Here is a 21,712-nt window from a genome sequence, read left to right as displayed (position 1 = left end):
TTATGGTTCACGGGCACGGTGGGCGGGGAGCGGTGACGCGGGCGGGGGGGAAAAACGTGGCTGCCCCGGGGGTGCGGTGACTCACAGCATCCCCGCGGCCCCTCCGCGCGTTTTGCCCCTTTCCACGTCTCTCCCTTCCCCGCACGACCCCCCCCGTGCTCGGGGCTGGGCACACGCCACCCCCATGGCAAGGGGAAGCAGGGCAAGCCACCCGCCTGGGCTCCCCAAAAAATCCCGCTTGCCCCCCCCCAGGGCTCCCTGCTGGGGCAGGAGGGGTGCAGGGATGCAGGGCTCAGCCCGGCCAGGAGCTGAGAAAAACCCACAGGCATGCTCCATGAAGCTGCCACCATGCCTGGGGAGCGTCCTGCTGCAGGACATTCAGCAACACCCCCCCCCTTGCACCCACACCCTCACACCCTTGCTCCATCCTCGGCGGCATGGGGCACCCAGGGCTCTCCCCAACCCCTGGAAGGGGCACCCAAGGCTCTCCCCAATCCCTCGTCGCACCCCGGAGGAGAATCACCCACATATCTGCAGCCCTGATGCATCAGGCTCACCTGCCTGCACGTGCCTCCTGCCCCGGGGCGATGCAAGGGGCACCTCCCCGTGCTGCAGCCCCATGGGCACCTGGCCCAAGTGTGGGGACCGTCAATGGTGATGCCATCGTGTCCTCCGTGGGATCCTGCTCGGGGTCACCCATGTCCCACCAACCAGCCCTGAGCTGTCCCAGCAGCGTCCCCACCATCCAGAGCCTGCTGTGAGTGCAATTTTTTGGAGGAAACACCTAGCACATCCCAGGGGGGTACAAAGGAGAGGTGGTACTCGAGCACAGTCATTCATGGTTCTGATCTGGGCTTTGCAGCGTGTTTTGGAAAGGTTCGAGGGCTGGAAAACCTGCCAGGAATACAGAAGGGAAGGAGCTGGGGGCTGCGTCTACAGGGGGCCAGATGCCTCGGCTGGACCTTTAACCCAGAAGCCACGGCGTAACAGCCAGCAGCTGGAAATTGAAGCGAGAAAAGTTCAAATGAGAAATAAATTACAGGTTTTTAACAGCGAGCAATTATCTCCCCGAGAGAGAGACGTAGCAGATTCCCCGCCTTTCAAGTCTTTCAACACACGCAAGGAGCCTTCCTAAAAAAAAAAAAAAAAAAAAAGCATCTCGACCGCAGGGTTATTAGCGGTGACGCAAGGGCTGCCGGCTGCCCGTGTCATCCCCCAGGCCGGGCGAGCAGGCGGTGGGATCGGGATGGACTCTCCTGGCTTTTTGCCATCCCGATTTCTGAATCAGCAGCGGGGCTGGAGCTCCGGAGCAGCTGATGCGAGTGGGTTTGGGCTCGGTGGCTGCCAGTGTTATTTCTCCTGGCTGGAGCCGTGTGTGAGGCAGAGCAGGGGCAATCAGGCTATGACAGCTCTGTCCCAGTGTCCCAGTGTCCCAGCACCCCAGTTCGAGGGGTCCCAGACATGTCTGTGGATTGTCAGCATTCCTGGAGGAACACAAACACCACCTCTCCTTCCTCCTCTCTCCTCGGGTTTCCCAAATTGACTCCCTCCAACACCGCTGTGTGCTCAAGGGCATCGGCAGCCCCTCACGGCCCCAAGCCGGGTGCAGGATTCGGCCCCTCTCTCCCTTCCCTGCTGCTGCTGGACGGTGACAAGTAGCAGCACCAGTAGCAAAATCATCACCAGTAGCAGTACCAGCACTGGTACCAGTACCAGCACCAGTACCAGCACCAGTACAGCTGCTCTGCTAATTACCACAGAGCAGGCCGCACAGCCAGCACCAGTCCAGCAGGGTTGTGTCCCAGTGTGGCACCAGTAAGCCAGGCTGGAGAGCCCTGTGTGCCAGCACAGGGCCTGCACAGGACCAACACAGACACAGAATAACAGAACGTGAGGGATTGGAAGGGGCCTTGACGGATCAGCCAGCCCCATCCCCGTGCTGGAGCAGGAACACTGCGATCAGGTCACGCAGGAACACGGCCAGGAGGGTTGGGAATGTCTGCAGAGAGGAGCCCGCAGCCCCTGGCAGCCTGTCCCGTGCTCTGTCACCTCGCCCTGACCAAGTTTTGTCTCATTGAAGCAGAACCTCCCCTGTTCCAGCTTGCCCCCATTGCCCCTCATCCTGTCATTGGGTGTCACCAAGAAGAGCCTGGCTCTGTCCTCCTGACACTCACCCTCTGTGTGTTGAAACACGCACAGGACCAGGACAGGACCAGCACAGGACCAATATAAGACCAGTACAGGACCGATATAGAGCCAGTACAGGACCAGTACAGGACACACACGGGACCAATATGGGACATCCACAGGACCAATGCAGCACCAGTACAGGACCAATACAAGACCAGTACAGGACCAGTACAGGACCAATACAGGACCAGTACAGGACCAATATGGGACACGCACAGGACCAATACAGGACCAGTACAGGACCAATATAAGACCAGTACAGGACCAATACAGAACCAGTACAGGACCAATACAGGGCACGCACAGGACCAATAAAGAACCAGTATGGGACACGCACAGGACCAATATGGGACACACACAGGACCAGTACAGGACCAATATAAGACCAGTACAGGACCAATATAGGACCAATACAGGACCAGTACAGGACCAGTACAGGACCGATATAGGACATGCACAGGGCTGGTACAGGACCGATATACAACCAGTACAGGACCAACATAGGACCGATACAAGACTGGTACAGGACCAATATAGAACCAGTACAGGACCAATACAAGACCAGTACAGTACCAGTACAGGACATGAATAGGGCTAGTATGGGACATACACAGAACCAATACGGGACACACACAGGACCCGTACAGGACCAATATGGAACACACACAGGACCAACACCGGATGCGCACAGGACCATTATAGCACCAGTATAGCACCAGTACAGAACCAGTACAGCCCCCCCCCAGCCCCTCTTTTGCGGTGCCGCTGCCCCTTTAAGCGCCGTGCGGTCGCACCAAAACAAAACGGCGCCGCGCCCATTGGCTGCCGCGCGGGCACGTGGCGCCCCGGCTGCCTTCCTGCGGCCGCGCGCCGCCGGCGGCCCCGGCGCTGCTGCCCCGGCCCGGCCTCGAGCGCGGCTCCCGCTGCTGCTGGGGAGGGGAGGGGGGGGGCGGGCGTCATATCGCGACTTATCGCCGTCCTATCGCGGCCTATCCCCCCCGGCCATGGCCCACTCGGCTCCTCTCGGCCTCCTGGAGCAGGGCTGCCCCATCCAGGTGGAGCACGATCGCAAGCGGCGGCAGTTCACCGTGCGGCTCAACGGTAAGGGGGGGCAGCGGGCACCGGGATGGGCACCGGCACCCCCCCGATCCCCTATATCCCCTCCCCGATCCCCTATATCCCCTCCCTGCAGTGCCCCCCGTGCTGCCCACAGGCCCTCCTCCACCCCCCCCGACCCTAAAAGCTGCCCCCCCTCCCCCAACACCCACCCATGGGTGCCCCCCCACCCGTGGGCACCCCAATAGGGTCGGTTATAGGGCGGGGGGCAGGCATTTGGGGTGCTGGTGCGCCTTTCCGGCACGCTGAGGCTCCCCCAGGCATGGTTCCCTTGAAAAAATCCAAATATTCGGGGAGTTTGCCCCCCCTGGGGTTGTCACCCTAAAAAGGTTTTTTGCGCAGGAGCTCTGAGGGATTTGGGGTTAAAAAATAATAATATTAAAAAAAAAGTGTAGGAACTTAAAGAAAAAAAAGCACAGAAATCCTACACGCTGGGAGGTGTTCTCGGTAAAACAACAGGAGCCGGCTGGGGTTATTTTGGGCTTTTCTCCTTCTTTTTTTTTTTTTTTTTTTTTTTTTTTTTCCCTTCCCTTCTTTAATTTCAACCGCTAATTACAAAGCGCAGGCTGGAGGCTCGGCGGCGGTGGCGGGGCACGCAAGGAGGAGACGGGAGGCGTGCGTGCTGGGTGCGGAGAGGGCGATTTCCCCGGGTGCTCCTTGCAAAGAGACAGAGATCAAACGAGGGCCCCGGCACCGCCAGAGCTGCGGCTGCCCCAGGAGCTCACAGGGACCTGGAGGAAAAAAAAAGTTATAGGGGAAAACGAACCCCTCTGTTGGGGTTTGCCAGGTTGCCAGCCTGTGGGTCAGGTAGGATTTGGGGGGTGAGGATCCAACGTGGGTTTCCCCAGGTGCTTGGATGGGTTTTGTGTTGTGTTTTTTTTTTCAATTTTTTCCTTCTTTTTTTCCATTATTTGGGGGAATTTGGTGCTGGGCAGCACCATGGAGCTGTGGTGTGGAGGTGTTCCTGCCCTGGGCTGGCTGAAGGCAGGGTAGGTGACGGTCCTGAGCCCCAGGAGGAGGCTGGACGCAGCCCCTGCTGCGGGACTGCACGTTTGGGGCTTGTTGCCCTCATAGCCCCGCTCCTGGCGGGATGAGGATCAGCAGAGCTGAGTGGATTCCTTTATAGGATTTCGGATTTTGGGTTCCCTGTGACCCGCGTGGCCCTCCCAGAGCACATTTGCCACTTGCCGTGCCCTGTGCCGCGGGCGAGCAGCGGCCCTTGGGGCGAACCCAGAGCTCGCTGCGGTGCCACAGCCCCGACTTGAGGAGGTGCTGGCTGGGATCTCACTGTGGTGCTGTGCTCGAGGCAGTCCCTGTGGTGTTGTCACAGGCAGTCCCTGTGACAACAACAGGCCCGAGACACCACGAGAGCCGTGACGTAGCCGTGGAAGTGCCGCGTTTCAGCGTCGCCTCCTCCTCTTCCCCTCCGCGCCCTCGTGCAGCCTCCTGGCGGGATTCCCTGCTCGTAGGCAAGCAACAAACACGGGCTGCGTTCGGGTGCTTTCTCCCTTGCCCCGTCATCCCCTCCCTCCGAGCCCTCGGTGCCCCGCGTGGTTTCTCAAACTGACAGTCAGCTGTGCCGCGGTGACACCTTCCCCTCTTCCTTCGCAAGCCAACTGCAGAAGCGTCGGGGAGCTGAAAGAAAAGCAGAGCGTAACCAGACCTCACCGAGCTTCGCTGTCCCCTCGGAGAGGAGGGCAGAGAGGAGCCCAGCTGGATCTGTCATCAGCTGCGATGTGACGAACAGCACGAGCTGGCCGGGGCGCTCTCAGCCCAGCCTCTTTTTTGGAGAGGATCGCGGGTCTGAGCTGCGCCTCTCCTTGGGAATCGCGGGCTGGTTGTGTCTGATAAAGCTGCTGCTTGTTTTTCTTGGTTGTTTCTTTGTTTAGCCAACACTTCTGGGCAAAATAAGAAACCCTGAGAGACTCCTGCCCCGAAGTAGCCGCGGGTCGGGCTACCTGCTGGTGCAGCAGCGCTTTGGGCAGAGCCCTTCTTGATTTCTGAGCATCCCTCAAACCCCGCGCTCTCTGCCGAGTGCCTCAGTCTCCTCCGGGATGCTCGGGCTTCACGTGCGTGGTCCTCATCATTGGGCACGTGTGCGCAGCGAGCCGTGCTTCCAAACCTCCCTTTCCTTCCCCAGCTGCCGGCTTTGGGCAGGATCCAGCTGCTGGGAGCTTTGCCTGGCTCGGGCTCGTTCAGGAAACCCGGAGCCGGTCGTGCCGTGGTGCTCTCCTCCCTGCCGCGGGGTGGAAAGGAGCTGGCTGAGCTCTGCATCAAGATGGCACCGCGCTTTTCCCCGTGCCACGGACCTTGAGAAAGCTCCTAAACAGGAAACTGCAGCACAGCAGCCGGGGCCCCCCCCTGCGCCGCTCCGGCAGCGGGGCCCGTCGGGGACGGCTGCGCTGTCTCCGCTCGGCGCCGCCTGCTGAGGTCTGCTGGGCTCCCTCCCGGCAGCTCCGTGCCAGTCGCTCCGTGGGGAGCGAGGCCGAGCCGGGGACTTGTCCTGGATGGGGCTGCGTGTGTTCTTTAGGATGTCTTGTCCTCGGGGATCACCCCACAGGCAGCTTTTGGCAGCGGAGGAGCCGAGCTGCCGGCCCTCTCCTGGCCCCTGCTCTGCGCCTGCTGCGGCCCTTCCCTGGTTTGGGGCTGGGGCCAGGCTCGCTGCCTCTTCCCCCTCATCCCGCTGTGATTTGCAGCTGTGAAATGGGGTTGTAGGATGGCATCTGCTCCTCTCGGACCAGCAGGGAAGAGGTGACTGCTCCTTCAGCCCCTTCCCACCCTGCCCGTCCCAGCGGCTCACCCCAAACCCTCCGCCCTGAGGTGGAGGGGAGGCAGGGAAGGGTCCCCGGCAGGGACGTGGGGTTGGCTTTGCGTTGGCCACAGGAGTCTGGGGCTGTAGAGGCGATTTAAAAGAGCTTTTTGGTGAATTAAAAGCTGAGAGGGGCAGGGCCTGTAAATGCTCAGGGGTGGCAGGGAGAGGAGGGATTTATGTCCACCCAAGGACAATGCTGGCTCAAGAACGAGTGGGTAGAGACCGGCAGGAATAAACTCGGGCTGGGAATGCCAAATCCTCCATCCCGTGCAGGAGAGAGATGCCTGAAAGCTCCAAGTGCCTCTCAAATACAGGGACCAAGGGAACTGGGCTGGAGTCTTCAGTTACAAAGCAATAAAATCCAGCGGATTGAGCTCAGCCCGGGCACAGGTGAACTCGTGGCCCTTCACCCTCCAGTGAGCATCGCGGGGGAAGCGAAAAGCCTCCGTTATTTGAATTGAGCTCGGCTCTTTGGTTGGAAGCTGGTGTTTTGGAAACTTGCTGTTGAGTGCAGGAACCCTCCAGAAACGAACTGTTGGCTTCTGTGCTGAAGTCTGGGCTCTGTGGATGAACCCGGGGGGGTATTCTTAGCTCTCCTCTCATTTACACGTGTGCGAAACTTCTTTTTTCCTGCCCTCTGTCTTTTCAGGATCAGTCTCTCGCAGCATCTTCCCCCTGTCCTTGCAGGGTCCTGAACACAAAACCCCAAGCATTCTTGTCCCATTTTACAGATGGTGACAAAATCCTGTAGAGGGGAAGGAACCAGCAGTTACCTGGGCTGACTTTTCCTGTTCGTTCCCTTCTTTTTTCTCCTGACCCCATCAACGCATCTCACCCCTCTGCTGCCAGCTGCTTTCCTACCCTAAACGTGTTGTGTTGGCGTCAGCACATGAATTAGGGTGGTTTGGAAAAACTCACCCCTTTTCCAGGGGCTCGGGAAGCCTGAGCTGCCCCAGCTTAGGCACGGGGAGCAGCACCGTCCCCCTGGGCCACCCCAAACCTCACCTCTCTCTCTCTCGTGCCCCCCAGGTTGCCACGACAGGGCGGTGCTGCTCTACGAGTACGTGGGGAAGCGGATCGTGGACTTGCAGCACACGGAGGTCCCGGATGCCTACCGAGGAAGGGGAATAGCCAAGCACCTGGCAAAGGTACGGCCGCTGCCGGCCCCGGGGGTTTGCTGTCCCTATCCGACAGCAGATGGAGGCACAGGGAGGCGAAGAGAGGTCCCAGAGGAAAAGGAGCACGTTTTGGGGTGGCCAAACCCCCAGAAGGGACGTGTTAAGCCAGCCCTGCTGCAGCCAAGAGCTGGGATGGGGATGCTGTGATGCAGGGGGGTTGTTTTGGGGGAGCTGCTGCAGCAGGCACTCTCCCACCCCTTTAGGTTAGCAAGAGGAGCCCCCCAGCTCCAGGCACCTCTTTTTTTGGCACTCCTTGGCACGGCAGCGGTGTCGGGGCGAGGGGCTGCAGAGGCTGTGCCGGGGCAGCCGGGCTGTTTTGCCTTCTCTTCCCTGTATCCTGGCGTGCTGGATGGAAACGGGTGGTCAGGCCTTCCTATTTCTGGCCACGAGAGGGGCTGGGTGAGTTCCAGCGCATCCGGCCGCTGCCCAGCCTCGGTCCTCTCCTCCTCCCTCGCTCCCACCCTGCTTTTGCTCGGGGCTGGTTCAACCTCTCCCCCCTGTAGCTCACCTCAAAGCTTTTCAAGGCCCTCCTGGGTCCTTTTTCCTGCCTTGAGTCCCGCTTTGGGGGCTCACAGCCGTGCAGGGAGGGCTGAGGGGCTGCTACCAGGATATCCGTGCTCCCCCCAGCCCTCTCTCTCTCGGGTGGGAGCACAGGGGGGCTGTGAGGTTTCGGGGGATGCTGTTTGTAACCCATCTTCTCCGTTCGGTCGCAGGCAGCCCTGGACTTTGTGGTGGAGGAGGACCTGAAAGCTCACCTGACGTGCTGGTACATTCAGAAATACGTCAAGGAGAACCCGCTGCCGCAGTACCTGGAACACTTGCAGCCTTAAGGCAGGGCAGCTCCCGCCACCAGCACGCCTGTCCCTGACTGTTCAACGCGGCCTTCGCTTCTCTGCAGTCTCAGGAAACCCCCTTCCGCACTCACAATTCCCTTTTTTTTGTTGTTTTTTTGTTTTTTTTTAAAGCGTGTCCATGTGGCGCACGAGCGTGGGCACGACCTCCTCCTCCCTGCCCACGTGTGAGCATGGCTGCGGCCCCTGCGCTCCGGGCACGTCGTGTGCCCCCCGGTGCTTTTCATCCCGAGCCAGAGGGTGGAAGAGGATGATTTTTGCCCCAAACTCCATCACGAGAGCAGGGGATGACTCTGTCTGCGCCTCGTCCTCTCTCCTCTGCTTGGTGCCAGCTGTGAACTTGCTGGGGGATGTTGGTTAGGGGGGAGTTGTGGGGTCCCAGCCCCCTTTTCCTCCTGCAGCTGGGGGAGATGCTGTGGATTAAGCCTCGTGGAGCAGAGGGAGGTGCTGGAGGAGCCCCAGCCCCGTGGCAGGAACATCTCCTGCAGCAGGAACATCTGCTGAGCGCCGAGCTTTGCCCGAAGCCCCATGGGGTGCAGCTGAAACCATGTGGGCAGCGGTGGTGCGGAGATGCTGGGACACTGAGACCTCTGAGCCTGGAGAGAGGAGCTGCGTGGGGACCAGGCATCATCTGCAGAGGCTGTGGCAGTGCATTCGGAGGGAGAAACACGGCGTTGTGGTGGGTTAATGCTCTTGGAGGTGCCAGCTCCTGCTTGATCTTCTGGACACAGCCCCACACAGCATCCCGCAGGGTCCCTGGCTGTCATTCTGTCTGTGCTGCCTGCTGGTGAGGGCACGGCCTGCCCAGAAGAGCAGCCCCAGGGTGGTTTCCTGCATAGCTGAAGAGGAAGGCTCCTCGCATCTCCTTCATCTCCAGATCTCCACCTGTCTGTGCCCTGGATGTGAAGATCCGAGCCGACACCACATCCTGAGAGCAGCAGGGGTGAGGCCTCTGGGATCTGGTCCCATCTCCAGGGCTCGATGCTGGAGCCACCCAGCTCCGTGTGGATGCCATTCACTCCTCACGGCCTTTGGAAAGCAGCCTTGATGCAGGGCATTGCCCCTCTGCTCACCGACCCCCTCGCAGCCCCGTGCCTGGGGTGCTGGCAGCGTGCTGGGGTGGAACGCCCTCGCCGTGCACCGCTACCTCCGCGGGCACTGACCCCGTGCACGGCTCAGCATTGCTGCAGTCGGATGTAGAGGTAATGCCGTGACAGCAGGGCACTGCTCAGCTCCTGTTTGCCACCTCTTCTGCCTCGTTTGGGCTTTTCTGAGCTAGACCCCGGAGGTTTTCACCCCCAGCTCTCAGGATTTTGTGAGGCACCAGGGCTGGGCTGCTCGGCCAGCAGCTGGGGGCTGCAGGCAGGCAGCAGGAGACAAAGAGCCTTTCACCCGGAGCTCAGATCCAAACCTAGCTTATCTCCCAGCAGGGACTAAAGTTTACAACCTGTGCCACGGGCTGAATGAAGCCTGGGCCAGGCAGCAGCTCAGCTCCTCTCCCAGAGCCAGAGGAGGCAAAGGAAAAAGCTCCCGCAGCTTCTGCTCCTGGGTGGGTCGGCTGGAGACGGAGACCCCGTGCCCAGTGTTAGCCAGGGAGGTCCTGATCTCTTCTGGCCACCTGCCTGTGCTCGCAGGCTGCCTGCTGCCAACACAATGCAGTTTTCTGCACGCTGGCTTGAGTCAAACCTCCAGAGCTCTGCCCCTGCCACAGCGCTGAGACCCCTGCCCGTTTTTACCACCCACCTTGGCAGGGACCTGTGCCGAAAGGCACCAGGCGCAGCGCCGCCTCTGCCCCACGTCTCTGCCCTCTTGCTGCCTCTCTCAGCCTGGCTGCAGCTTTCAGGATGGCTTCGAGGGGCTGGGGAAGGGTCATGGGTAAAGAACTGAAGAAAAGCAGCCTGAGAAGATAGCTGGGCTGCTAAACGTTTGCTTTTTAACATGGAAAACGCTTTGACATCTAGTTCGAGGAGCAAGGCTGGCTCTGTTACAGCCAAGCGATGACAGAACCATCCCTGCTCTGGGTCCCGAAGTGAAGCTGAGTGAAGCCAAGCCAAGACACCATTGCAGCAGGGCTGGGTGCTTGAAGAGATCTGTGCCTGGGTGCCTCCTAGGAGCAATAGCACGAGCCTTGGCCTCGGGTTTGCGCTGGTTCCCACTGTGTGGCAGTTCCCAAAAGCTCCCCATCTCCATGGAGGATGCACGGGCAGGGCTCAGCGTCCCTGAAGCCCTTCGTGCTGCTCCAGCAGGACCCTCGTGCTTCCCGGTGCTGGATCGCGAGCGGCAATCGCTGCCTTAAATCAGGCACATCGCGTGGATTTGCTGCCGCGTCCCTTCGAGGTGCTACAACCCCTCCAGTGTCCGACCCGACGGAGATGTGCAGGTTTCCGTGCCAACTGTTTTACTGCTGTACCCATCCTCCTGCCCCAGCCCCGTGGCGTTTGAGGTCGGCAAAAAGCAATACCCACCAGTCACCAGCGATGCCACCAGCCCCTGCGCCGCTCATCCCTGCGGGAAGGAGCTCCCTGCGCTGCCCCTTGGTGCTGATCCAGCCTGGAGGAGCCGGGATCCTGGACTCTCTCCGGCGACAGGAGTGTGGAAGTGGTGTGGTTGAACAGTGAGGTCCCCGAGCCCGTTTGAACTACAGACTTTCATGGGTGGGGAGATACAAATCGCTGTCAAAGCCGCTTCCACCTCGCCCAACTTGAAACTCCCCCTCCCTCATCCGCTTCCCAGCGTTGTCTTCCTCTGTCCGAGGTTTCTGTTCTGTTCAATTCGGTGGTTACGATGTGCCTTTCCTTCTCAGGACCTGTTACAAACGACCTTTCTGCTTTTGTTTCTAACATTTATCTTTATCCCTCCTCTGTCATACTATAAAACATGAACATATTGCATGGAATACAGTACAATAAAAAGTGTGGCTTAACTCAGCAGCGGAGGTTTGCTGAATGCAGGGACAGGAGGAGGTGGCCGGGGGACCTCAGGCATCCCTGGCCCTGTCCCCACTGGGCTGGGTCACCTCAGCAGAGCCAGTTGCACAGGTCTCGTCAGACAGCTTTGTGTTCCAGGCTGTGTCCAGCATGGTTGCTGCTGCCACTGATGACAATTAGTCATTTTCTACATAAATCTCTTTCTCACCTCCCCAAAAAAATGAGTCCTCTAACGCATCCGACTCCAGCTCTCTAGGTTATTAACTGCTGCGCACGTCTGTGTCTTGGAGAGGGGGCAGAAGTTGGCAGATGTACTCAGCAGCCACCCTCCTACTGCCTGCTCCCACCACGAATGAGCAGGGAGGCAGGAGCTGAGGCTGCTGGCTTTTATTTCGGGTCTTAAGGCTGGCTGACTGCGATAACTGCAAAGAGTTTGGGGTGAGGGGGATCACAACCGATCCTCCCCTGCTCCCACAAAGCAGTCCTGCCTCCAAACAGTCCTCAGGAGCAATCCTGCAAACGCAGCCTCTCCCAGACCGGCGCTAAACGCTTGTCTTCGTCTGCTGAAGGTGTTTGAAAACATGAAGGCACGAACCATTTAAATAGCCGGTTAGTGGAGCCCTTCCCTCGTAGGGGAGCAGGGCGGGCGGGCAGGTGACTCAGAGGAACACCAGGCGCTTCCCTGCGGGGCCCAGCACCCAGAGCTATCACCCTGGGGCTCCCGGCCAGTGTGTTTACCTCCTGAAGATGGGCTCAAGCCTCAGAGGCCGAGGCTGGACCAGCAGTAGCTGAAAATCCTAAGGGGTAGAGGTGGGCAGAAGGGGCACTGCTTAGCTCTGGTTCTGATTTGCCCCAGTGTGACAAGCGACACGAGGCTGCAATTTGAGCAGGCAAGGAGTTTGGGGTTCTGCCCTGCTCCTCCCCAGAGACAGCGCGGTGGATTTGGGTTATAGCACGGAGCCGGGCTGTTGCTAGTAACACGCTGTGTTTACATTCCACATTCCACAAAGTCCAACGCTCCGGCCTGCCCCAGCAATGCTGCCACTCGGCTGCACTCTCTGCCGGGCTGGGAGCCTTTCCCAAGCACCTCTCGCTCACGTAAATGCGTTATTTACCTCCGCCAACAAAGCAGAACCCCAAATTACGGCTGAGAAAGCCGAGGTGCGGGGCAGCCCCGCAGCCTGCAAGCACAGCCTCGCCGTGCCCGGGGAGATGCAGGCAGCTACGGGGCTGTTCTCTTCAGTCACATTACCTCACTCGGAAATAATGCTGTCAAAAAGAGGAATTTTTAAGGAAGGGGAGTTGGCAGAGACAGCGCCGTTCCTCTGAAACGCCCCGTCAGTCATTTCAGATGTACATCCCTGTGGACGCGCTCCTTTTCCCCTTCTCCTTGGGGGCTTGATAGCTCCAGGGGAAGAAGCAGCAAGAGGAGGGCGATGGAAATGAGTGGGGAATGGAGGGGGATAGGAGGGGAACCCTACAGGGCTGGGGCTGCTGGGCTGGAGGAAGGCATCTCTGTGGGCTGGGGAGCTTCAGGTTGCTGAGGGAGGACTGGGGGAGGACTGACAGAGGACAGGCTTCCTAGGAAAAGGCTCCTGGCAGCAGTTGAAGGGCTGGGAGAGCCCTGGGAGGCACTGGGGGGTCCTGTGGGAGGTTTTGGGATCACGTCGTGGCCGTGCTGTGTGCCAGGTCCCAGCTCTGCTTGGGCAGCCTGCGGGCTGAGGGGAGGTGTGTGGGGTGCCCAAGAAATGTGTGTGAACAACTGTGTGTGAACAACAAATGTGTGTGCCCAACACCCGTGTGTGCCCAAACTCGTGTTGTGTTTTCCACTGAGGTGTTTATTTAGGAACTGCCGTCCCGCCTCACAGGGGACACATTGGGGGTGCTTGGCACGGCACAAACTGGCTCCATTTAGCCCCAAAACCCAATTCCTTCTCTAGGGGGTTCCGCTGAGGGCTAGCACGGCTCCCCTAGCCCTTCTCTCTCCCCCAAATTTCAGCACGGGGCACACGACGCCCCCTGCCCCCTTCCCATCCCGCCACCCTCATGGCGGGGCGGCGGGCCCCTCCACCTGAGGAGAGGACTACAACTCCCAGAATCCTCCGCGCAACCCACCTCTCCGTGCCGCGAGGCACTGTGGGTCTCGTAGTCCTCACCCCCCTGCCCCCCGCGCTCGCTGAGTGGTTCCGGCCCCCACCCCGCGGACTACATTTCCCGTCGGGCAGCGCGGCGGGCCCGCGGCCCTTTGGCGGAGACATTTGCCAGCCGAGTGTCTCCAAGATGGCGGCGTGGGGAAGGAGGCGCGGCGGCCCCGGCGGCACCAACAGCGGCGGCGGCGGCCGGGAGAGGTGAGACCGGGGCCGGGCAGGGGCTTTAGGGGCAACCGGGGCTTTTAGGGGATGCTCGGAGGCGGTGGGGAGCGAGCTGCGGTCCTCGGGGCTCCCCGCGACCCCGCGGCAAGGGCGGGGGCCGCGCTGAGGGGAGCGGGGCCGCGCTGAGGGGAGGCCGCGGCCTCGCTGAGGGGAGCCCAGAGATGGGGGGGTGAGGGCGGGGGGGCGGTTTGGTGCCCCCGGGACCGGCCCCGGGCCTTCAAGGGGAGGCCCCGAGGCTTGGGGAGGGGTAAGGGAAGCCCTAAGGAGCGGGCTCGGTAAGGGACGGCGGCGGCCGCGGCTGTTCCCGCGTGGGTAGAGCGGGACCGGGGGCCGGGGCGGAGGAGGCAGGGCCGGGCAGGGCCGGCCGGCCCCCGGGAGGCTCGTGGCGAGGCTATTTTTAAATATAAAGGCGGGGAGGGCACCGGCGGCTCCTCCAGGGTGACCTCCTGCCGGGGGTGGCCGCCCGAGGTGCGGTGTTCGCCGCTTGCCAGCTCGCGGGGTCGGTGGCTCCGTTTTTTGTGGCTCCCGCAGCACCCAGGGGGTGCCAGGACAGGCTGGAAATACCCAGGGGATATCTGCGGGGGAGCTGAGACCCTGGCTTTAAGGACTGGGGGGAAAAAAGGGACGGGAGGAGAGCGCGCTGAGCTGTTCTGAGGGCTGTGCGCGTGGTTCTTTACCTGCTTAAAGCGTCTGCCTAAATCCCGTGGCTCCTTACATTGGCATTTTTCCCCGTTTCGCCCTAGGGCTGACTGATGTAACCGGCAGCTGCTGCGAGCAGCTGCGTTTTCATTGTGAGGAGATGTTTTCTTTTGTTTTCCCGCCTTAGTGACCGTGATATCCCTTTGATTTATTTTTTTTTTGTTGTTTTTGCCTCGTTTTGCTCCCTTGCTGTAGTTCAAGGGGACTGTATTTGGTGGTGCTGAATCTACATAGCCGTGGGGAGTCGCAGGTAGCCCTTAATGTTCTTTGAAGCGCAGAAACGCTGCCTGTGCCGAGGGGATCTGAAAGCAATTGAATTGGAAGAGCTGATGGAATCACTACATCAGCCTAGGTTGTATAAACAGCTCCGAAAGCCACAGAGCTCGGTGGCAGGGTGGGAAAACGGCACCCACTGCTGGCGCCTGCCCCAGTGCTAAAGGCACGAGGCGAGGAGTTCTCACGTTGTGGTGCTGCGCTCTCAGGAGAAGTGGAGAAAAAGTATGGAAAAGAGCACTCGCCTTCAGTGAAAATTAATCTGCCTGGATGAAAATTGATGCAGACTTAAAAGTGAGTTGTTACCTGTTAAGTTAGTCTGCGAGCTATGCAGTAAGTTAATTGTAGAACGTAATTGCAGTTTGTGGGGATTTTTAGGCTCTGATTACTCTTGATCTTATGATCCAAACCACTTGTTCATAAACATGAGCTGCTTCAGGAGCATTCAGCTTGCATTATTCTCCTTCTACAACAAGAAGCACGTCGCTAGGCGTAAGAAAGCACCGAAGTGACACAGTAGGGCAGCAGGTGATCTGCGTGACTGTTACACCACTCTTTCACAACCCTTATCAGGGGACGGGGGCTCTGTTAGGTGGCCTCCCGCGTGGCTCCTGCTGTTACCTGGTGCCGGGTGGTGACAGCAAGGCAGCTCTCCTGCCTTCCTCGCAGCTGCAGACCCGGAGATGCGCGTGACTGGGCCTCTTGATCGGTGGTTAACTCTAAATCACACCTACCAGGCTCGTTTGGCTGCTGGCAGTGCGAGGTGTGGGAACGGTGGGGCTGGCGGGCCTGATGTCATCAGCTGGTGACGTAGGGTTTTCATAAAATGAGCACAATTTTCCTACATCGGGCGGGATTCCTGCCCCAAGACGCGTTCCTTTGAACTGAGTGCGCTCAGCCAGCTCTCCTCGGAAACGGGCGGCTTCAAGGTATTTTTAGAGTCGTCAGCCAGCTCGTCTAGAAAGACATCAGTGTGTTGGGAGGTGGTGTCGAGGTTTGGTAGTGAATAAAATACTGTCTGGTGTTAGACTCGACCAGCTTTCTCTTTAATAATAAAATAAAAAAGCTCAGCCACTGTCTGTGCAGACTCTCTCCCTTCATAAATGACTTCATTGATGCAGGGGAGTCTGTAGCTGGTCAAAACCTGCTTTCCTCTACAGGACTGAAATGTAGGGATGTGAATTTCAAAGGATACTGGCTGTGAACTCCAGCTGGCTCTCTGCTGGTGGAAAAAAAATGAAGTTTAAAAAAAAAAAAAAGAGAAGCAACTAAATATTTGTGTTTCTGCATTCTGGATAGACTCATTAATGGAGACTGTCTGAAGGGAATTGTTAATCTGTAGAGCAAAACAGCTTCTAATACAGAACAGACACTGAATTGTGCTTGGGGTTTCTGTATGGAATTGAGCACGGTGACCGCCAGAACACAGGACAGAATGCCGTTTGTTCCCCGGGGAGATGTTCTAACAAGCTGCAGAAAGAAGAGCTCTCGTGCCATCGCTGCTCCTTGCGTTGGCTTCTCTGCACCCCTGAAGAGATCTCTCCTCTCGCTACCTGCACTGCTCAGATTTCTGGTACTCTGTTTGCTTCCAGCAATGATTGACCCGTTTCCATTAGCCTAGCTAATCATTAGTTGACCTAAAATTGGTGTTTCTTTTTTTTGCTCTGGTGGCTGGAGGGTTTTTCAGCATGGCTTGGTGAGGTTTTCATTCTGATTGCCTTCCCTCACCAAGGCTGCTTGAAGATCTCACCTGTCTTCCCCTGTTTTCTCTCCTGTTTGCATTTAAGGCACGTCTTTTGAGTGGAAATCTTGCTTTTCTGCTGTGCTTTTCCTGTTCTTCCTCAGCTTCAGTGCAGCCACGGACAGCCCGTTAAAACAGCCTTCCTGAAGCTGTGGGCCTGGCAGCAGTAGGTCCAGAGGCAGTTTTTCAGGTGTTTGAGCTTGAATGTGTTAGTTCTTCCTGTATGCCATAGTCTGGAGCTGTCCTGAGTAGACAAAGGCACTGATCAAACATGGTTTGAATTCCCAGAGGAAATACCCTGCCTCGCAGCTAGACCACATCTCATTTTTAATCCCGACCTTCTCAGAAGGATTTAGGTGGGAGGAGGGAAGTTGAGTGTGTTAGCGTTTGGCTTTGACTTCCCTCAACTGTTTCGACTCACCCAGGCTTGGTTGGGGTGCTCATAATGACCCCAGAGGCCGTGCTTTGGCCATCCATGGGTGCTTTCTCTGCAGTTAACCCTCACAGCCACTGTTAAGGCCCTCTGAGGCATCGCTGCGCTGGGTTTTCTGTGCGCTGCTTGTGACGGGTGTTATCACACAACTGCAAGCCTCTCCCCACTTATTTTTTTAAGTACTAATCAGACTGGTCTGTCTTCATTTAGAGCTCCTCCGAGTGTATGTTTGGTGCAGCGAGCAGCGCTGTTGTCAGGAACATCCTTTAAAAAAACACAAAATACTTTGCGTGGAGACTGAGATGGTTTCTGGTCCTGACCCCGGATGCTCTGCAGAACCAAAGTGGCCTCGAAACCCTGGCCAAAAGTATTTGGGGTGGATTGAGGAGCACCATTAGGATCAGCACGCTCCCGAGGCTCCGTTGTTCTGCCCTCCAAACACCCAGGGGTAGGAAGATGCTGGGATTTCTGCCAGGCCGCCGCCGTGTGCCCTGTTTTTAGCACTGTTCACTTGGTCCTCTCCGTGCCAGTTGGCACCTGGCAAAACTTCAGCTCTTTGCGCAGCGAGTGGCAGGAGTGCCTCCTCCTTAGCCGGGTATTTATGGCTTCATCCTTAAAGACTCTCCAGCTGAAAGTTGCCTGTAGCAGACGGGCTCTTCTCAGGAGGCAGCCAAACGGAGCTGCCCTGAGGGGAGGCGCTGCTGGAGCTGCTGCTGCTCAGCCAGCTGCAGTCCCCCTCTGCGGGCGCTCTCTGATCTTCCCATGTTAGGAAGATAATGCAGTGGAATCCGAAGCTTGCCCTATAGCTGAGACACTTGGGTCCCTCCTGCTGGTAGCAGCTCTGTTAGCAACCGATTCCTTACTGCTGACTTGGGCAATGCCAACATTTTATCAGTGATTTTAAATAAATTTCATCTCACTGTGCTGAATCGGTTGGGGTACCGTCACCTTCCACATGTATGCGTGCGGTTGGCACCAGGAGTAAGGCACTTAAAATTTCTCAAGAATAGAATATATAAAGCCGCAGTAAACTATTTGGAGATAGGATCCAGAATTGTTGTACCAACTCCTGACTTTTTTTTAAATTTTTCTGAGATGGGGAGGCAGGTCCTGGAAAAGCATTTGATTGAATAAAATCATCGACTGCTTTTCTGGTCTGTCTGGTAAACAGCACGTTGGGCCCCGGAACGTGCGGCACCATTTTATGACTTCTGGAACTAGATCCTCTCATGCTGGTTATTTACCAATGTTTTAAGGAAATTGGAGGTCCATAGAAGTTACATTTCACAACTGGTGGGTGCCAGCTCGTAATCGATGGCGTAGTTCTGCATTTTTGTCAGTGCTTTGGAGGGTGGCATGACAAGCACCACAAGGCAAATTCTGTAGCCTCCAGTGTCTGAGCAAATCCAACGGCTTTGGTTGGATTTGTTCATGGGCAGCTGCTGTGCTCAATGGAAAGGCTGCGTCAGGAGAGGCTGCTGCTGGGCTTTGAGGTCCCTGCTCCTGCTCTGCACGCCAGCAAGGTCTCAAAGCTGCTCGGGCCCTGCTCAGCCCCTGCATCTCAGCTGCAGCGGGTTCTCAGCTTTCTCCAGAGCTAGCCAGTTCTTGCGTGGACAAAAATATGCAATTAAATTGTGCTACTTCTGTTGGAGCAGTGGAGGCTCTCTGCTTGCACTGCTGACTCTTTGTGTGTCCCATTGTTTGAGCAGCTACTTTTTCATTCTTTGTCCTTTGTTATTGGGATTGTCCAATCAGCCTGCTGCCACTGCTGCTCTGTGACAGATTTAGCCCCATATTAAGGGCCTAATTTGGAAAAACAGCGTGTTTAGGAGGGCGGACTGCTAAAAATTGGAAACTGCTCCTGTTTTGCAGAGACTTGCTGTGTGTTCCTGGGTGTTACAGAGAGCTGGAGGTGCTGTGTCGCAGGAAATACTTGTTTTGTCTGGAGGGTTGTGTTAGCGCTGGATCAGCCTCCAGCTTCACAATGCCCCTTGGCCACAGCTTTTTCCTGGAGTCCTTTCACCTCTCCAAGTGGTCTCACGTAGTCACTGGTGTTATTTTACAGGAGTCTCAGGGTATCTTCTGAAATGAAACTGGGATTTTTCATTGGGCTGAAGTTGCACTTGGAATGGTTCTGGTCAGGAAAAAATCCTTGGCAGAAGCCATTGCCAGCTGTGTCCTTAACGTACTGGTGCAATCCTGGTTAACTAATCCTGCTGTACAGAAACTCTTAATATGCTAGCTGATAGTTAGAGATGTTGTGTGCCATTAACCTTCTGTATAGGTGCTGTCATTTAATCTTTAAATACTTGCCAATTCACTACAGAACAGCAGAGCTTACCACATCCTGTGCTGGAAGAGTTAATCGTCTACAGAATCCAGCCTTCTCTTGAAAAGGCTGCCTTAAAAATCAGGTGAAGACTTGTAGGTATCTTGTCCAACACCATTTGGGAAGTTGATGGCTTAAAGAAGCCCCTGGCATACGCAGCATTCAGGTGGATTTTTATTTCCCCTTCTACCTGTGAACAGGCCAAGGGAGAACCAGTTAACGAGCTTGTAAGAGGAGTTCTCCTTGTAATTTTTCTAAGTACCAGCCAGAGCCTTATGGAAATCACTTCTTATTCTGCTTTGGGAGAAGCTGGTGCGTCCCATTTCCTGCTGCTTGACGTGTTTGCCACTGCTCGCAACAGCAGCTACTGCTGGCAACAGCTTGTAATTTAACAATCTCCTTGATTACAGATGGTCACTGCGCGATCCCCTCCGCAGCACGAGCAGAGCTGCACGTCCAGGGTAACGGCTGGTAACGCGGCAGCCTGCAGATGGGTGCTTTCTCTCCCTTATTTTCCAGTGCATGCACACGAGTGCCGTTGTACTAATGGAGCAGAAAGTGCTAGATGCATTCTCCCTTTCAGCAGCCTCTTGCCTCCCAACATCAGGACGGTCTAAACACTGTTGGGATGAGGTTGTTTTGTCTTCCGTGATCAGGGCAAATATGTGCGCAGTTCGTTCTGCTGCTGCTGAAGGAATCTGCTAGATATTTTTATCCTTGAGGCCACGTGCTCCGTTTTGTTCTGGTTAAGCACAAGTATGTCAAATAGTTATTTCTTCCCTGTAGAAGGGAGGATTTTGCTTTGTTTCAGTGGATCAGTTTTTACCCTTTCTCAGTGCAGGTAAACTGGCATAATCTTATTTCTTAGTTGTCTGTTACATTAACCTAGCTGCAGCTAAGGTGATGTGCATGAAGAAGGTGGAAGAAAGAAATTGATGTGATTCTTTAGGTAGCTAGGAGCTGGTACTCGGAGGGGGGATGTATGAGCCTTGTGAGCCTGCTGTCAGCAGGGAGCCTGTTCCGGGGTAAAGCAAGCATCCTTCTTCTTTGTTAAAACTTACCTAGGTTTAAAGAAAGACAAATCTTTGCTTGCTTGCTGCTTCCTGTTTCATCAGAGGGAATGAATCATTCTGTGACAGTGACTGCGCCGCTGCCCTTTTCACCTTCGCTTCCAGCCACGTTTCTCAGCCCTTCTCGTGTCTGCAGGCTGGGCTTGCTGTGAAGGACTGAACAAGCTGCGATGGTGGCAAGGAGGTGGTGGTTGTGGGGAGAAAGGCATCGTCTTCAGATGAAGATGCTGCCTCTCAGAATCTTCCAGTGCAACTCACCCTCCTGATAAATGAGTTGCTGGTCTTAATTTCTTGGAAAAGCTCCTTGAGTCTGTGTGGTTTGGTCATTGATGCAGCGGGGGCATTAAGGTGTGGCATTTCCAGCATCTCTAGGAAAACCCCTGTGGTATCAGGGTGAGGAACCGTTTCAGGACTGCTGTCAAGATACCGTGTTCTCTAAATGTTCTTAGTTCCTCCGAGTTAGGAAGATGTAAGGAAAAGTAAATTGCCTCAGTTTGGGATGACTTCATGTATAAAAAGCATAATTAGCTCAGTGAAACTGATCTTGATTTGAACAAGCTGCTTGTTGAGCAGAGGCAGTGACTGGGTGACCTTGAGGGGCTGCCCTGATTTCAGGCATTTTTTCCTCCAGCTCTTGCAGCCGGGTGGGTGAGAAATCCGTCTTTTAGCTCCGTAGTTTTAATCCTGTGTTTCCCATTACCAGGGTCACCTTGTCCTCCACGGACTGCTACATCGTGCATGAGATCTACAACGGAGAAAACGCTCAGGACCAGTTTGAGTATGAGCTGGAGCAGGCCCTGGAAGCGCAGTACAAATACATAGTGATAGAGCCCACTCGCATTGGGGACGAGACGGCCCGCTGGATCACTGTGGGGAACTGCCTGCACAAGACGGCCGTGTTAGCGGGCACTACCTGCCTCTTCACCCCGCTGGCACTTCCAGTAGATTATTCTCACTACATCTCCTTGCCTGCCGGTGTGCTGAGCATGGCCTGCTGCACCCTTTATGGTATCTCCTGGCAGTTTGATCCCTGTTGCAAGTACCAAGTAGAGTACGACGCCTATAAACTTTCCCGCCTGCCCCTGCATACGCTCACCTCCTCCACTCCGGTGGTGCTGGTGAGGAAGGACGACCTGCACAGAAAGAGACTGCATAACACGATAGCACTCGCTGCCCTGGTGTACTGTGTAAAGAAGATCTATGAACTCTATGCTGTATGACTTCAGCAGGGAAGAGAGAAACCTACAAAGACAAGCGTATTAAGACTCCCACAGTAACATTTTGTTTTTCCTCTTTGAGAAGCGGTGGAGACTGGGAAGGAGGTGGTTTAATAGAGCTGTTATTTTTAAAATAACACATCACTGGTGCACCAAGGTTTTTCAGTTCTTCGTTACACTTAAGAATTTGGATGTGTGGTGAAAGGAGAGAAGTATGTTAGGCCATGGGAGTCCAATGCAGCAGTGGAGTGCTGATGAAAGAAAGCTATGGAAAGAGGGGGGTGTGAGAGCTTTTTTTTTTCTTTTTTTTTTTTTTTTTTTTTGAAACATTTAAGTATATTGTTTAATTGTATTACACAGAACCAGCCGGAAGTTATCATTGACCATTAAAGGATGAGAATTTCAAATGATTTTGCTCTCTCGTTACTGTTAACGTAGCTCCCTTTTACAGTGTGCTTCCAGGGGCTGGAAGCTTTGCTGGGAGAACTCCAGTGCTGCTAACGA

At 56.2% G+C, this 21,712-nt stretch overlaps 2 protein-coding genes across 2 annotated transcripts; both read left to right on the top strand.

Moving 5' to 3' along the window:
• The first annotated feature begins 3,148 nt into the window (after positions 1-3,148).
• NATD1 (N-acetyltransferase domain containing 1) lies at positions 3,149-11,074 on the top strand. The gene is made up of 3 exons (XM_032197876.1): positions 3,149-3,291; positions 7,148-7,266; positions 8,010-11,074. The coding sequence occupies exons 1-3, from the start codon at positions 3,195-3,197 to the stop codon at positions 8,124-8,126; spliced, it is 333 nt and encodes a 110-aa protein (XP_032053767.1). The 5' UTR covers positions 3,149-3,194; the 3' UTR covers positions 8,127-11,074.
• A 2,277-nt stretch (positions 11,075-13,351) lies between these two features.
• On the top strand, positions 13,352-21,494 carry TMEM11 (transmembrane protein 11). The gene is made up of 2 exons (XM_032197631.1): positions 13,352-13,422; positions 20,695-21,494. Exons 1-2 carry the CDS (start codon positions 13,355-13,357, stop codon positions 21,209-21,211), a joined length of 585 nt encoding a protein of 194 aa, XP_032053522.1. The 5' UTR covers positions 13,352-13,354; the 3' UTR covers positions 21,212-21,494.
• The last annotated feature ends 218 nt before the right edge of the window (positions 21,495-21,712 follow it).

This window comes from Aythya fuligula, chromosome 15 (genome assembly GCF_009819795.1).
Source record: "Aythya fuligula isolate bAytFul2 chromosome 15, bAytFul2.pri, whole genome shotgun sequence".
Taxonomy (NCBI): domain Eukaryota; kingdom Metazoa; phylum Chordata; class Aves; order Anseriformes; family Anatidae; genus Aythya; species Aythya fuligula.
The sequence above is the reverse complement of the archived record's forward strand: the minus strand, read 5'-3'. Positions and strand labels throughout refer to the sequence as shown.